This window comes from Seriola dumerili, unplaced genomic scaffold (assembly GCF_002260705.1).
Source record: "Seriola dumerili isolate Sdu_G_001 unplaced genomic scaffold, Sdu_1.0 BDQW01000442.1, whole genome shotgun sequence".
NCBI lineage: Eukaryota > Metazoa > Chordata > Actinopteri > Carangiformes > Carangidae > Seriola > Seriola dumerili.
This window is the reverse complement of record NW_019174697.1, coordinates 1748393-1765557: the sequence shown is the minus strand read 5'-3', so window position 1 is coordinate 1765557 and position 17165 is coordinate 1748393. Positions and strand designations below refer to the sequence as shown.

General features: G+C 39.8%; 1 protein-coding gene across 4 annotated transcripts in view; it reads right to left on the bottom strand.

The window, feature by feature from the left end:
- Positions 1-16838, bottom strand: part of LOC111234167 (PDZ and LIM domain protein 5-like) — a 38577-nt gene extending 21739 nt beyond the window's left edge. Inside the window, exons 1-3 of one of the 4 annotated variants that reach the window (XM_022762114.1) lie at positions 16697-16838; positions 11206-11311; positions 321-472 (exon numbers count right to left, since the gene is read on the bottom strand). In XM_022762114.1, coding sequence (XP_022617835.1) covers positions 321-472; positions 11206-11304 — 251 coding nt within the window. In that variant the 5' untranslated portion in view covers positions 11305-11311; positions 16697-16838. The remainder of the gene's footprint in view (positions 1-320; positions 473-11205; positions 11312-16696) is intronic. The other 3 variants (XM_022762115.1, XM_022762118.1, XM_022762117.1) reach the window with 3 other exon arrangements.
- Between the last annotated feature and the right edge of the window lie 327 nt (positions 16839-17165).

The window sequence follows — 17165 nt, the reverse complement described above, 5'->3', positions numbered from 1 at the left end:
CGGGGCCATAGCATCTGTTGTGGCAGAACACAGAACTGTTTTAAATTAGCACAACAGGAGCTCATCTGTTTCAAATGACGAAAAGGCAAATTGAATGCAGCACAAATAAACCAAATATGGCAATCAAACTTCCTATTGCTGCTTAAACGTCATTTTGTTTGTAAGGACCCTATCCTGTGAAAAGTTCCTCAAGTAGGCTTAAGTACACACAGGTAGTGTATGCAAATCAACAAAGTCAACAAAGTGTGCATTCAGTTATTGAGCTAGAAAAGTCATAGATTATACTGTAGAAGGTGTGCGATCACATGTGCAGCTGTTACCTCTGTAGAGTGAGGCTGAGATTGCCTGTGCAGGCCTTAATCTTGTTCTGGGCTTCTAGGTGATTCATGCTCTCTGTGGAAATGCCATTAATGGAAAGAATGATGTCTCCGACACTCATCTTGGCTTGGACTGCCTTGCCTCCATCAGTCAGCTGCAAACAGATTAGAAAACACGCTCATCATATACATCACTTATATGAGAATTCACACAGAATTGTAGCTAAACATGCTCATCCTGTTGGTAGAGGAAGATTAACTGGCAACTTTTGACACATCACAACAAAAGGTCCATAAACAACCATCACTAATGATTTTTTAATATTTGGAACATCAGGGTTTACATTGCTCTGCAGTGGAATAAGCGATAATTCTCTGTTTGCACTTTGGTGTTGGTATTTTCTTGTAATCAGAAAGTGTAGTGCTCTCCTTTCCGTTTCCTGTCTTATGTAACCTTTGTCAGATAAGATAGGCATCTTATTCTCTTCACAATATCCATGGGACGGGATTCTACATCCATCAAAACAATCTGCCCATTAAAAAAAAAGCCAAAACATTCCCACAATGACTCACACTAACAAATGACCACTGACCACAAATCAAAACCACATGATTTTCCAAAGTTTGACTTTTAATCATGGAAACTGAGTGTGCACTTCATATTTCAGTTTGAAATATATTATGCAAGTGTAATTATGAAAATTTAAGAAATACTTTGCAATTTTATTAAAATTAAAAACAGAAATGTATAATTCATACACACATTTAGATGCTGTATTTGGTACTTTGAAAGAGCATCACTTCCAATGAGCACAGATTCGGTTGGAGTTGCTTTTGCCTCTTTTTTGCGCAACTGCATTTGAGAAATTTCAGTTCCTCTGAATTCTAGACCCCTTTGAGCTCTGTCTGAGTAAATAATAGACTGAGTGTCTGTAAGTTTGAATCTTCAGTTCTCCCCTGAGATTTTCGCCGGCCACATCCATTTCTTTTGCTGGGTCTCTTAAGAACACAGAGACTTGAAGCCTCTCCAGGTTTTTCTTTGCCGTGTGCTTCATTTGTTATTGTGGTGCTGAAAGGTGCTGGTGCACAGGTCCTGACTCAGCCACTCAAGTCAGTAAAACATTTTTCTGACCACATGTGTGAATGTTTTTCCTTCAGGTTCTAAGCCTTTGTGTGTTAGGTAAATGTGTAAAACTGGCATTTCTGTATTTCAAACTCTATATATGTATTGTGAATTAAACCTATTTTACCATGCGGAAAGAGTAAAGGGGTTTGTATATTTTCCAGAGCGAATGCAAAGTGGGGAAAAGCTTAATATTTTTAATATGAGAAATGTAAAAAGTCAACTCATTTTCCGAGGGTAGCTTTGATGGAAGCAAAGGCTTAAAAGCTTAAAGCTCTTCAACTGTGTGTCTGCCAGTGAGTAAAGTAGGGTTAATGTTCGTCAGCTTTCCACCATGCTGAGACGTGCACGAAACGCACAGGAAGCAACGTAATAAAATCATGACGATGGGATGACTCTCTACCAGGTGTGGGGATCGACCAGTGATTACACAAGACTGTGCACACCTCATCAATCACTCAGTGCGCACATGCACATTAAAACCTGTACAGCCCTGCTGGCTGTGATCACGCAGGGACAAAAAAAGAACTGAATGTACTCGGTTACCTTTACAATGCCTTTGTTATGATCATATCTTTGTCATCTCTCTGCTGTGCCAAAGAACTGAAGTCATGGTGCCTGAGGACTCAAACGCTCAAAATAGGGGCATGGGAAGTGCACACATGTACATTAAAGTGGCTGCTCAGGTGACTTCTATGCATGTATTTTGTCCGATGACTCTGACTCTGAGTGTTGAACATAAAATTAATAGCTCCTTGCTCCACATCTGCCTTCGGAAAATCCATAATAAATTTCTATGAAACATGTCAAATTTGAATGTATGCAAAAGACCTTTCACTTGCAGTTGTCTTCAGTGACACAGATTTGAGAGACGTTCTTTATGTGATCCAGCTCTGATTTGGACGGATAAACACACAACAACATATTTGTGCTCACCCCACTCCTTCAGAATGTGTTCTGGTTAGGTAACTCTAAAAGACTTTTCCCTGCTTTTTAAAAGGCTGCTGATGAGACATAAAGAATGTGCCACTGTGTTAACCCTCACACTGACAGGGGAAAAAAAAAAGTAAAAAAAAGTAGGGGAAAAGAGTGGGAGGGCGGGAGGGTGGGAGAGAAAGAATGAGGAAGTGACAGCGGTGGCAGTAGCGACTGACACATTTCTCTGGAGTCCTGCTTTCCTAGAGTCATTATCAAGTCGATCAGTAGGGGAAGTGTAGAGTGCATAGCTGCGGCTGATGTATGCATACCAACATCTAGGAAACCAATAGTGCAGCCACATGCTAAGACCTACTCACAAAGGGCAGAGAACTCACTACAGAGGCATGTAGAAAACTTCAACTGACTTACTTGCTCACCTAATGTCTGACATACACTCACAGACACACCTGTCAGCATTTACTGAGTCTGTTCTGACTCATTTACTTTCAGTAAAATAACTCAGTGAAGAGGCCAATAAAGAGAGTGTAAGCACTTTTCAGAGATCACTGGCTCTGTCTTAGAGCGCCGAAGGTCAACAGCAGAGAAAAGCTGGTGAGGGACTGTTGAATGAATACGTCCTCGGGACACGTTTCTCCATCTCTCAGTGTCTCCTTGTCTGTGAGTGTTAGTGTGTGTCATAGAGAAAGAGAGAGAGAGTGAAAAGGCGATCGGAAGTCCTCTCCTTGTAGGGTTGTGAGAAAAGACAGTAGTACATAGCTCTACATATGGTAATTGTACGACGTGTACTATTTCTAGAGGTGAAGAGAGGACTCTTGGAACATTCTCAGAAAGGTATGTTTTTATATGTGGTTAACAATGTTTAATACGTTAGCCTGCAGCAGACAGAGAGCGCTTTATAAATCCCATCTTCTTTCACTCAATCGCCAGCTTTCTCACATGGATACAAAACAAATAGATGTTACAGTAAGAATCCCTGGCATCCACAGTCTATAAATATAAATCAAGAGAGGCCTGAGGCACTCGTGACAGAGAGCAGATAAGTAATGAACAAGAACTTTGGCTCTGATACTTCAGCTCTCTCAAGAGAGCAGGATGTTTTAGAAATGGGCTTTTACCAAACACTGTCAACCACTTTGTATTTTGCAATTTGTGCATTCAATCAAAAATGTGTAAAGCACAAATTACTGTTTAAACGTTTTCTTGGCTAAATTTTCAAAAGTCATCAAAGGGAGTTTCACACAGCATAAATGAACACAATCTTAATCTAATGGAGTTAGAAGGCTGCTCGAGGGCTTTGTGTTCGTTTGGCAGATGATAAAGACGTTTTTCAAATGAATGAAGTGTCTTTCCAACTGCGTTTACATGAATGGGATTCCAGCCACATAATGGTGTGGCTGCTGTGCTGCTGTGGTCCTCTCCACACTGCTGATTTTACTGCTGTGCAGTTACTGGTAATGACTGGCTGTCCCACACTCCACATGCAAGTGCCTCTGCTCCCACAACTAACAGCATATTGCACAATACTTGGTTGATCTATCTGAGGTCTTATGGTAAATCCTATGGTACACTGGAGATTATGACATTACTAGCTAAATAGCTCCTTAATATATCTGTGGTACAAATGTCTTTGTGGAAGAACTCCATCTTTTTCTGATTGTAGAGAGATGAAGAAAATGCAGAGGGATGTTGTAACTTCAAAACTATAAAAACACAAGAAGTGCAGCTGAAGCCGAGAAAAATTAACAGTCCATTGGTTCCACGTGTCTTCAATCCATCTGTTATACAGCTATAATCAAATGCAGTCATAAAAGCATATAATAAAAACGTCACTCTCATTCTGAATACTGTTCAGATGCAGATGTTTACTCACTAATAAAGTAATGGAGAAAAATAAAGGATTCTATAAGATTCATTAATAGTGAGAACAAGACACACAGGTTCTGTTTAGAGAGAAAGAAGCTTTGTTAAGTATTTGATTTATGACGTAGAGTGCCTCTGCAAAGAAAGTCTCTGTTCAATGGAGTACGATGCTGCCAAAACTCTGAATACATTGGAATTCCTCACCAAACAGATCAATGCTATTTTTCTAAACCACTGATTTATGATTCAGTCTTACGTCAAACATTTTAGATTTCACGCAACACTTAATGAGAGAATGAGACAGTACTTCTACTTCCAGTACATCCTTTATAATGGACACATTTAGGGTAAGGTAACATATTTAAGGTAACACGTAAGCATTATTGGGAGACTAATCATCTTCCCTGCTGCTAGGTTTGTAAATTCCTGTCTACTGTGGAATTATGGAGTAAGGAAGAGGGTTGTGGTCATTTCACATTTGAGAAGTCATGTTACAGGAAGCGTCTTGTGGTGGGGGCTGAAGGCCTGTGAGATGCATGTCATGTCTGTGTAGGGAGACTAAGATAGAGGACCTTATATGGAAAAGGCTTCGGCCTAACATTATGTCATCACAAACACACAAGGCTACGGCAGATTGACTCATTCTTACTACTTTGTTATAAATCTGCCTTAGAATAAAATGACTACGCAACAATGTGAGTTTATGAGAAAATGGTTTTGCTTTTGTCTGAAAACCTGACTGATGACTTTGAAATGTCTCTTAATTCTGAAGCTCAACACAAAGTATCGCGATCCCCTTTCGGGAGGCAGGACTGTGTGCGTTTTAACCTGTAAAGCTCATCAAAAAGAAAACCGTTTTCCCTGCAGAATCTCTGGGATGAATCTGTCAAAAGAAGCTTGGACAGCACAGCGCAAAGCAACCTGCTGGGCTCGCACAAGCAAAAGCCAGAAAGTGCAGTTTATTGTCAAGAGACTAGAAGTCTTCTCTTTTAAACTTGTTCACCTGCAACATTTTTGCACAAACCGTTTCAACAGTAAAGAGGAACAGAGATGAGAAGCACACACTAATGGCGGAGACAGCAGTTGGGAGGGGACAAAACAGCAAGTACTCTTTTCCTCTAAGCCAAACATCCCAATTAAGCGCACTTGAACAGAGGTAGGCCGGTGGTTGTCATGGTTTGACCCCTGTCTCTTATTACATCAATCAGGCTGCTGGAAAACACGAGATGCCAGGCAGACCTACATAGGAGCTCTTAGTCAAATCTCCATGACAACGCAAACAAAACAGCACAAAGCAGTACCAAGCCCACACTGAATACTGAATGCACTTTAGTCAGGTCAGAATCAAACCCGACTGACTAGCGCTGCGGAGGCAGATGATATGAAAGGGCTTTTAGACACGGTGGGGCTTGAGCCAAGTACCAGTGCTGGTTTCGAACTCCATCCATGGTTCATTCAAAGCTCCTGCAAGTTTCACCTTCTGTCTGGATGGCAATGTGTTCGGACTGTATGTGTTAATGAAGAGACAAAAAGACTTTACCTCAGGTTAAATCTCATATTAGCAGAATACATTGTTTATCTGCTTTCCAGCAGCTACGACATGAAAACATAGGCTCATTCAAAGGTACAACAACATTACTCATGAAGCCACTTGAATACTAACAGATACTTGGCATGGGAGATGATGATTTTCACTTTCAGGGACTGTGGTAAAAGTTAAATGGACTGCATTTACTTGTATCTAGAGAGTTGTTCAAGGAACTTTACAATGCTTTACATCATGGGATACCTGTTATCAAGCATGAGCAACTACCACTGTTATCATCATCACACAGCTGTAATTGTGGGTTGTTGTCCAAGCTGCAACCATGAGGATAAATCATGTGTGTGTGTGTGTGTGTGTGTGTGTGTGTGTGTGTGTGTGTGTGTGTGTGGGGGGGGGGGGGGGGCATTTCTGTCTTTAAACACACGGACTCACTCTACTCTATGGGGCAAACCGTCTCAGACGGAGATAAAGTGGATCGTACCTTTAAATATCTTTAATCAAAAAGGAAAGTAGTGAGAGCGATCTAAATCAAAATCAAGTGATAGCTTAGTTATGCTTTATAGCTCTGCCATATAGCATTAGGGAGATTGAAAGCAGATGCCTTAATAAAACTTAGACAGACACCAGGGAGATCATACTGGGATCAAACACATACTGCAGATAACATTTTTCTGCTAAGCCCATATGTAACCTCAACACTTCTTTAGGACCCTGCACAGAATCACAGATTCTTAGAAAGTTCCCTGTGAAATGTTTATTCGAGAAGCTGATAAAAGAAAATGGATAGATTTAACTGGTTTCTATTAAATTTCAGTTTCCATGTAAAAATACTCTGGAGATTTTAATACAAGAGACAGATAAAGAGTTACAGACAAACTGTTTGGCAGCTATGCAGCACAGACCACAAGCTATCTATCTCACTGGTTTCCTGAAATGCCAGGGGAGTTTTTCGCTGCTTGATTTTATTTTTTCTGGATCTGAGCTGAACCAAATATTTAGGCTCAATGTCAGACAGAGCAAGCCACATAATTCTTTATCCGAAGAGCTATACAATATACAAACTTATGTCAAAATATGTTTTTCGAGGTGTTATATGATATCTACGTGGTCCTTTATATAGTAAATATTAATACAATGCCCATCATTAAATGCATATCCTGAGCTGTGTGAAATTCTAATTCTTTATTTTGCGTTAAAAAAAACATAAGTAGCTAAATGTCACTGAAAGTTAATCACACTTGATTGCACTTCTTAAAATGCCGAGTGTGTGGACCAAGTTTTGGTCAGCTTTTCAAGTTGGATTTAAAACGTTGTAAGAGGGTCAGAAAAAGTGCAATGAAGAAGAAAGGTTGGTCAGTAAAGGATGTGTTTACGCTCACATCAAAGAACACAGTGAAGGGTGTTACGAACCAAATGAAATCCACAATACTTCCACAAAAACAGCTGTCCTATTTCCTCAACTGGAAACCCACAAAAGCATAGCTTGTGAAAATTTCTGGTCCACTCAAAAGAAATCATGTAGCTGACAAGTACCAACTGAATCTTATTTTCATTTCATATATTTTAATGTCACTTATCTACATCTAATAAAAGTTAAATTGATGAATTTCTAATTTATCAACAGAAGAGATTCTACTATTTTATCATAATTATAATATTGGAAGTAATATTATTCCAGCTGCCCAGGGCTGTCAAGCTCTACAGAATCGTCCTCTTTTAAAACAAATACACAAAGAAAATACCATTTTTACCCTTAATGTTATTGTGGGTTGCCCAGATACACTATATCATCACATTCCTCTCCTTTTAGAGTGAAAGTATCACCATATTAAAAAATAAAGGTGGAGCATGAAAAAGAACACATCTGGTGGTGTAAAGCCTACTGCAAACACAGGGCTAAAATTAGCTCGTATAATGTTCTCTCCATCACATGCCACTAAACCAACAAACAAAAGGATACGAAAGACAAGAGGGGGAAGTGAGGGGTCAATGGGAAAAATAGAGGAAAATTTCCCTGTGATGACCTCCTACTGACCTACAGTAAGCAGTCATTGATAGGCACAGACACGCATAGTAGGGCTAGTGTTTTTACAGATTTTACAACCTTTCATAAATAATGCTATAATAGTACTCCCACTGAAATTAATAGAATTTTGAGTGGGAGTCTTTCCATGTGGAAGCCTGTCAAGAAATTCCAAAAAAGGAGCTGGAATAACCACAGACAACGAGGACGGAAAGAGTCTGGAGGAGCGGGGACACAGACACCCGCACACATAATGTATTTAGCTGGGGCCTTCCTCCGTAATTCATCCATATAGTGTTGGGTGGTCTCACTTTTAACAATCAGCTGCATTGTTTCATCTTAAACACAGAGTTATCATACTGAATAAACAAACACACATCATCATTCGCTCACTTACTGATCACACTAGTTTTGGCAGAATGATTCATGCTAATCTTTCTAATACATCAGCATTTACAGTGCACAGTACAATCAACTAATTCAACATCCCTGCAATAGATCATCCATTGAGACAGTTTCACACTGTGAGAGTTGTACTCATTTAGGCCCTAATTTTTCATGTTGTTATAATGACAATGATAATATTTTGAGAATATTTAGTCTGTATTGCTATTTATACTGTGACACCCAACTCAATATCATATAATACATATGGATTATGGTACAGTACTCTGTATCACATTTTGATTTAGTGTTATTACAACAGCCAAAGACAAATATTCCTAAAAAAAAAAATAAAAGGCATGAGGACAGCAAGCTGTGGCTGTCTTGTGAGCAACAGGCCTTGAGGCCTGTAGATAATCTTTGGATCAGTTACATATGGGAAGCATATGTAACGTCATTACATCATTATTCCACAGCAATCGCATTCATCTAAGTAAAATAAATATAAGATTTAATGTAATAGCAACAGATGCCTATTCTTTACTACAAAACCGGTCTATTTAACATTGTGGGTATCTAATGAACCTTAAAATAGGCCTGTGGTCTACTCAATTTTCTACTCATTCTTCTAATGACGGAACTGAAGTAATGGTTAAACTGTTGGCAGATGTTTCCAGAAATGCACCTTCTACTAACTAACTCTTCCTTTATAGTGTAACTTAGATTACAGATACAGTTACTTGGATGGTGGAGTATTGATATATCTGGCTTCTGTCATATTTAGGAAAATGCACGAACTAAAGGGATGTATAAACTTTTCGGCTTTACAACAACAGCATGCATTATGTTGGCTGAGGCTTGTGTGACAGTGGGATTCTAAAATAAATAGACAAAAAGGAGACTTTTCCCTGGCGCCTGGACAATAACAAGAAATCTGAGCCATTCACTGGTCATGCGCAGGGCCGAAACTATGTCACAGGAATGACACTGACCAATAATATGAGAGTCATGTTGCCTAGCTCTGCACTACTCGTGGCATGCTCCAGACCACTGATGACTCAATACAAGATTGCTGGTGGACACAGGAGGTATTCAACACTTTTATGGTCCAGAACTACCCGCCACTATAACCCACAAGAAATGACTCGTCAAACCTGCCGTATAACATGCAGTTGGGATTTTAACAGATGCAAAGTTTCTGTCATGCTTTTTTTTGACATTTTTCCCAGCTCAACTGTCTCATTTTGTTTTTAACCCTCTATAAAAACATGACATGGCACATCTCTACAAATATCAGTCAGGGGTCAGGTACCCATCTGCTTTTAATTTTTCCTGTGAGTTTTATAACATTGGTGTGTGCGTATTGCACCATATGTATCATCTAAAAGTTTGCATTTTCTTACCTCATGAAGATAAGTCTAAACAGTAAAATCCTGTGTGAAATTAGGATCAGTGCCCTCTCGTAGGCCCTTAAGAATTTGAAGTGAAACTGCATTTGGCTGTAGAAAATTCTTAGCAGATGTTTTTTCAGTGGTCAATGGCAAAGTTGAAAGAGGCAGAAGCAAATTGCGAATTTGATGCTGATTTCGTCTCCCTCTTCGTCTCTGGGAAGGCTCTTGGTTTTTATATTTTTTATATATGAAGGTATTCAAATATCTAACCAAGTGACAAGTTTGGAGGTCCTTCATTCATGTATTGTTTTTGAGATACAATGACAAAATGTTCACTGACAGCGACAGGCCACTGTGACAACATAATGTCCTAGGTACCATTATTATCATAGTGGCAAGGCATAAAAATAGTCTGAGCAGCTATGCTGGCCTTTTCATGGTCTTTAGTGTAATTATGGCAGAACACAGATGGTCACATTTCCACTTGAGAAAAGTCACTTCCCCTCTCGACACATAACTTTCAAAAATTTTTAACTGATCCTGCCAACAACAAATAAACAGAGTCACTGACCTTGGACATGACTTTGAGATTACAATTACATAACAGGAAGCAGCGGGAGCTGAAGACCATTGCTCATTCTGCAGCAGACAGTTATTTTCATACACAGACCACACTGAGAGAAGACAAGCTACCTACTTATAATCCTGTTTGACAAGAAGCCTGTTAGTATAATTGAGACACTTCATATACCCTTGGGTTAAAATAGCCTGCCTCCAATAGTAAACTGCACTGCACTTCCTTAAGTCTATACAACAATCACAGTGTTTTGCACGCCCTTGCACCATGAACATAAACACTGTAACTACTGTGTGTATAGGCTGAGGCTGGACCTGTCTCATCAGCCCCTTCTTCCACCTCTGGGCTCAACAGAACCTGGTCAAGCACACTTGGAATTTATGTGGCCCCAAGTCCCAAGCAATCATTACAGAACCACTGCGGCTTTCTAGAGTTTCAGTCTGATGGGCTGCTTAAGGACAGGTTCTGATGCTTCCACTGCAGGCCCAGTCTCCTGTGTCTCGCATCAGGACTAATGCCAGGGACAAAGGCCAAGACACTTAGCACTATCCCTCATCTGAATGACCAAAATGACAGCAGCCGTTAACAGCTGCCAGCTTAATCCTCCAAATATATCCTGAATGGCCGTCAGAAAAATTCAAGAGATTTTTTCTAAATTGACGGATGTTGTGGTTTTGGCTCAGTTATGTAACATTATTATGTCAATAGTCATAATTTTGATGGTAGGCTGGTCAAGACTGTGGGGCACTGAGCAACAGGGGCCATGAACTGTTAGAGAAGGTGTCTAAATCCAGCAATGAGTGTCACACAGGTGATGAATGGCACAAGCACTTCATCACTGACTAGGCAAATGGCATAGTGAGCATGAATAGCATTCCTCAGAGGTGACTGTCATGAAGTGAAGGGTACATAAGTGATGTGTGAGAGTGTGTGTGTGTGTGTGTGTGTGTGTGTGTGTGTGTGTGTGTGTGTGTGTGTGTGTGTGTGTGTGTGTGTGTGTGTGTGTGTGTGTGTGTGTGTGTGTGTGTGTGTGTGTTCCACTCACCCGTGAGATGGTGAGGGGCAGACAGAAGTCCTTTCCTCCTTGCAGTCTGAAGCCCCAGGGGGCAGGGCCAGCCAGGGAGACACTGTAGCTGCTGCTCATGATTCACCTAGAGAGAGAGCAAAAGATATTTTACACTCGATCGTGCATGAATCCATATTAATGTGGATATAATCCAACATGAGACAGACTCCACACTGACAGAACCAAATATATCAGATTCAAGAGAGAATACAAAGGGAAGGAAAATAATAACAGGGAAAAGAGTATGTAAATAAAAACAGTGCATCAGGTTATATACAAGTGGTGTGAAAAAAAAACCCCAAAAAGAAGCATTCCACTGATGAATGTAAATTAAAGGTAAAGTATAGCACTGCTCATTTTCCATTACTGTGATCTATGATAATCAACTTACTTCTGAAATGCTGTTAAAAAAAAAAAAAAAAAAAAAAAAAAAAAGAAAGAAAGAAGAAAGAAAAAAAAAGTCCACTCTTCCCTTTCTGTCATACAGTATCCCACCAGATCTGATGGGGATATACTGTCAAAGTCTTATGGATTGTTTAAATTTTACTGAACTGAAGCTAAATTCATGTGTAACATTACCATTAACATTAACAATAACAATAACAGTCTTCCTCTGAAGCTGCTAGCTCTCTGCTGACAGCTTTACAGCATGTTTCAGGTAATAGACAATATCATTCACAATGGGTGTAAAAGTGAGCTTATAGTATTTTGAATATAGTAAATTCTCTCAAGTGCTGGACAGATATTCTCAACTGGTAAGAAAAGAGAGTAAGGGTTAATCTATAATGAGGTATGAGTTTCGTGATGTAATACACAACAGGAAGTCAAAGAGAGAGTGTTAAAATATTCTAATGCAGTAGTTAAAAAAAAGAAAGACGGAAGTCAGAAATAAGTCCAACACGTAAACACTGATAATCCTTTGTTTACCTAAAACAAATCTCAGATCAGCAACGCTGGAGGTGAACTTTAGACCTGTCATTTGAGTGTCCTTTCACTGAACCCACTGCTGAAAAATATTCTCTGACAAAGAGTACCCAGAGTCCCAGACTGAGACAAATTATATTCTTGCAAGAAAAAAAAAAAAGAAAGAAAACAGAGAACATGGAGCTACTGAATGCCAGCCTATTGTTGATAAATAGCGGCATAGTTTTATGCATATGCAAGCCAAACAAAACATAATCATACTGTCTTTACAACACATGCCGGTTACACAAACAAACCAGAGGCATGTGAACCAATTTGACAATTAGGCTTTGGAAGGCAAAGGCATCATCTCTCCTTTTTTCCAAAAGACTGGGCAAAGTTCTGATTTTCATCTTCGCAGTAGGCTAAGACATGCTCTAGTGAACAGCACTGTGCCCATATCATCCTTAACACTCATTCCTGAGGGTTTAGAAATGGTGATTTAGCGATTGAAACCTTGAAATAAAATGACCAGAATGCATTCACATCGTGCTAAAACCCCTGTTAAACTCTAGTATGTAACGGAGTGAGCGTTGGCCTTTTCCCCAGACAACTGTGGTGCTGCTGGGTCTGCACAGGGACACAGTAAAGACAAGACACACCCTGGATGGCTGGAGACTTGTTAGAGCTCAGCTTCACTTCACTGCCAGCTCAACGTTTCATTGGAGGGCAGGTTTGCCATGCATTGCCACAATTTTTAACAACTCACTGGCAAAATGCACCGACACCTACTTTACCTCATGGGTGAACACAAATACAATAACCTGATTAAGCACATGTGCATGCAAATTACAAGGACAGTTCCAAAAGTGAGTCACAGCAAAGGCCGTAAAATATTTCATGCACTATTGAGTTTCACTAGTTTAAGCCCTGACTGTCATGCATTCCTTTTCCCCCTGAAAAATTGAAACTGCGAGCTATTTATTGGAAGCGAGACTGAGGTTAAGTGCAGTCACATGTTAAGAGTTAGTACATTATCAAATTTATTTGGTTGATCACTGCGGAAATTGGAATACCATGTTTGCAGAATACACAATCTAGTGAGAGAGAGAGAGAGAGGGAGAGAGAGTCTGGTGTGGGTGTCGAGCTACCATGCTGCAGTGAATCTGTGTGTTTGCCTGTTGCCTCTGTGCACAGGTTCAGAAAACCATGGAAATATATCACCTTTGCCCCACCCAACAGGAAGGGTGGATGTTGACATGAAAACATGACATCAAAGGCTAACCCACAAGCATTACATGTCACGTACAGTACATTACAATTATAAGGTAAAGGGGGAAATGCGAGAGTAAAGCTGAGACTTTGAACAGACGGATGCATTGCTAGTGGTTATCAGAATTTACTTTTAAGAGCAAAGCTAAGACTTATAGTTCTGATGTCATGAATTAAAGGTCCGGTGTTTCTGCTGAACTCATTGGAAAAGACGGTGAAGGAAACTGGAGGTTAATAGAGGAATTTTTAGTTTTAAACTGTAGTGCTGATTACAGACGTCTAATTATTTGCTCTTTTTTTCGGGCTTTGGTTAACTTTTCCCAAGGACATAATAATCCCATGGCTGGGGGAACATGACTTCTTAAACAAAGAAACTGAATGTTTCAATCCCTGCCTTTAAAAGAAGCGTAAAAAAAAAAATATTCAAAAATATTCATGCACGCTGGGCACTGCAGAGAAAACATATTTTTTTTTGATGAGTTTTTCATGAATATTAATGTCTTGTCATCCCAGAGGCATGTCATTTTGAGATTGTAAGTCATGCTGCCGCCACAAATTCCCTCAGGGACACGGCACCACCTGCTGTAGCCCGTCACCTGGTCAGATGTACGAGACACAAATCAAATCAGAGGGTCTGCCTACACGCTGTCTCCTCATCACGCCCGCAGGGGAACAAGCTCTTTAAAGCAGAAAAGCCATAAAAGGGTGTGGAGAGGTGGGGAGAAGAAACAAAATCACGTGTGAAAGTGATAGGGAGGGGCTGAACACCTGGAAAGCACAGGGTAGTAAAAATAGCTCTACTATTTATACTATGCACTTTCACAATCAAGCTAATGTACCAAAACACAAATACACACACGCGCACATGCAGAATATGCAAGTCTATAATAAGGCAGCAACCAATTGAAGACAGCTGTCTCCCTCTTCAAGGTGAACAAGAGTTGAGGTGAGCCAAGAAGCTTATTTTTAGGGGAAATTACAAGGCCTAAACCAATATCATTTTCCATACCTTGTCACCAAGAAATTCAACCTATGCTCTTACCACACTGCAGCATTGCCTGATAACACTGTTATTGGAAAGTATGAATATGTATATATATTTATACTAAAGCTTTTCGATGTTCACTGCAGCCCAACACAGCTAAACTGATCAACAATGCTTTAAAAACAAAGTTATGAATGCTGCTGAAGTCCTCACCACTAAATAAGGAACTCAGCCACATCTTTCACACTGTTTGCAAGCTTTCTTTACCACTTCATTTGAGTCTGCATCTCTGAGCTGACAATGCGGAATGACACTCAATTCTCTGGAATGACACAAGACGCTGTGGACATAAATACTGGAAGTTTTATGCAACCCGCTTTGATCCAAAAGCCATGGTTTGAGGATATACTCCCATTGTTTAAAAACAACCCTTGGAGGAATACACAGCATTGAATTGCTCTGTTAAAACTATGTTGGTTGTTCACAACAGATTCCTTCAGTGTTAGGTTTCATGTCCATGTGGGGCATCGCAGTAAAGGTGCATGTTGGTAAAAAAAAAAGAAAAAAAAATTGCTGAAATTTAGATCACACTAACTAAACTTATGCCAGACCCTCATATCAACAGCATTTCTTTTCCTAATATGGAGAGAACAAACATTAGGCTCAAGGCTCATCTCATGTCACTGCTTGTTTTGCAATCCCTAATGATATCATGCATAGACATGAGCAGACACACCTTTGAGTGTTCCCAAACAAAGAAAAACAGTTGAGCTCTGTACAAAAAATGTCATCAGCAGCTCCCACATCAGCCCCTCTCTGGGTGAGTTGGAGCATGATTCTGGGCCTTATCTTTCGACTTCCTGTCATAATGGTGCTTTATTGTGCAAAATATTTCAGCACTTTCACACCAAGAACAAGATTAAAACACAATCCTTTCAGCAGAGCACAAATGAGACATGCTGACCAAGTTATCTACAAGCTCAGACATTCATATTTTCTTGTATGGATTATATTATATAATTATTTTATCTGGCTTAACAGGTAGACTATTAAAATAGTCTGTAGTAGTAGTAGATATGGCCTGCTAAGATAAGCAGAAACATGCAGGATGTTTTGGGGTATTTTTGGATTAGAACTTGAGTTAACTTCCTGGTCGTGGTTGAAAACGAAAAACATTCAATAAAAATCAAAGGGTCCCTCCCTGTCGAAAAGCCTTCTTAAAAGGAAATCAAACACAGGTCAACAGAGTTGAATGTCCCTAGATACTGGGAAGGACAAAAAAAATGTCTCTGCCTCTTCGATATATCAGACGTCATGCTCATTTCACAATGCTTCCAGAGACAGTTGTTGCTGGTGACATCATTGCAGGACATGTTGACTCACAGAGTGGATTACGTTTTCACTGTACTGTACTCAACTAGTGAGCTGTCTATGAAAACATAGAAAGTAGGCATCAAGTTTAATATTTCTCATTTCTCATTACTGAAATTAATTATATTTTATACACATACATGACTTAAGATTTGCCATTCTCATTAAACTACATATTAAAACCAAAAACTCTGTTGGAAACATAACCTTCAATATCCTTGCTTTACACAGTGTCAGTGGGACAACTTGTTCCAGTCTGACTTTATAGGATACTTTTTGTGAACAGGCTGATTACACTTGTTTGGTCTAAAGCAACAGTTAACCCCTGGGCTCTTGAGACAAATGACAACGCCTTACTTTTTGTATGACATAACTATATTCTCTATATTTGTGCCTACTTTTAGTCACATAAAGTACCTTTCCTCCTTCCTGTATTAATCTAAACTGTTAAATATAGCCTACAGTTAAGTTATAGAGGTAACACAGTAACATAATGTTTTTGCTCCAGTTGTAGTCATGGGACAAATAACTGTCCAGGTCTTCCTCATTCATGTTTCCTTTGGAGAAGTTACAGTAGTGTCTGCACAGTCAAGCAGGGCTACTTTTTCTCACGGAAACTGAACCTTAATTTGTCTGTAGTTGGCTAAGTGGGTGTGACATTAAACACATGTCTGACATTATTAGCTCATTTTTCTAACAGACTTGTAGCCCAGTTGTTCCCGCTAAAAAGCCAAGTCAGTAAAACAAATGTATTATTTTAAACTCTGTCAGTAGCAGTGTAACAAGTCGTTTATTTTTGGAGAAGTTATAGGCAAGCAGGTTTGGATAATATGTTTTAAAATGCAACTTTGTAACCCGGTCGTAAATTAAAGCAGTAAAATAATCCCTGTGTGCCATTTTTCTCAAATGTTGTGTCAGGTGTACTGTGCTGTTACTCACGTTGCTCGTGAAGCCGGGTCTGGTGCTCAGAGAGAAAAGCGTGACTTCAGTCCGTCGGTTGTCAGTTTCGGAGTGAACTGGACTGAGCGGAACTGAAACTTCCGCATATAAGCCAGCCCCATCTGGCTGCCGGTGGGAGGGTTCACAACAGCGTGTGTGAGGTTGACGACCGGGGGCGACGCCACTACTACAGGCATGGGCTTGTTCAATGAGCCACGGTGCAAGGGGAGTAGTAGCAGAGTAGTTTCAAGGCTAATGCTACCTTCAAAATGTAGCTAAGTTCGTTCCCCCTGAGGCAAGTGATAAAACCCGGTCTTAATATGCAAAAAAGACCAACAATCACCACCTGTCAGAATGCTTGTAAACCCTCCCACGTGTTCACTAAAATGATTATGGTGCACTTAGTCCAGGAAGGCCCAACGTGTACCTCACCATTGGTTTCATATTCATGCATTCATGTTTTTTTTCT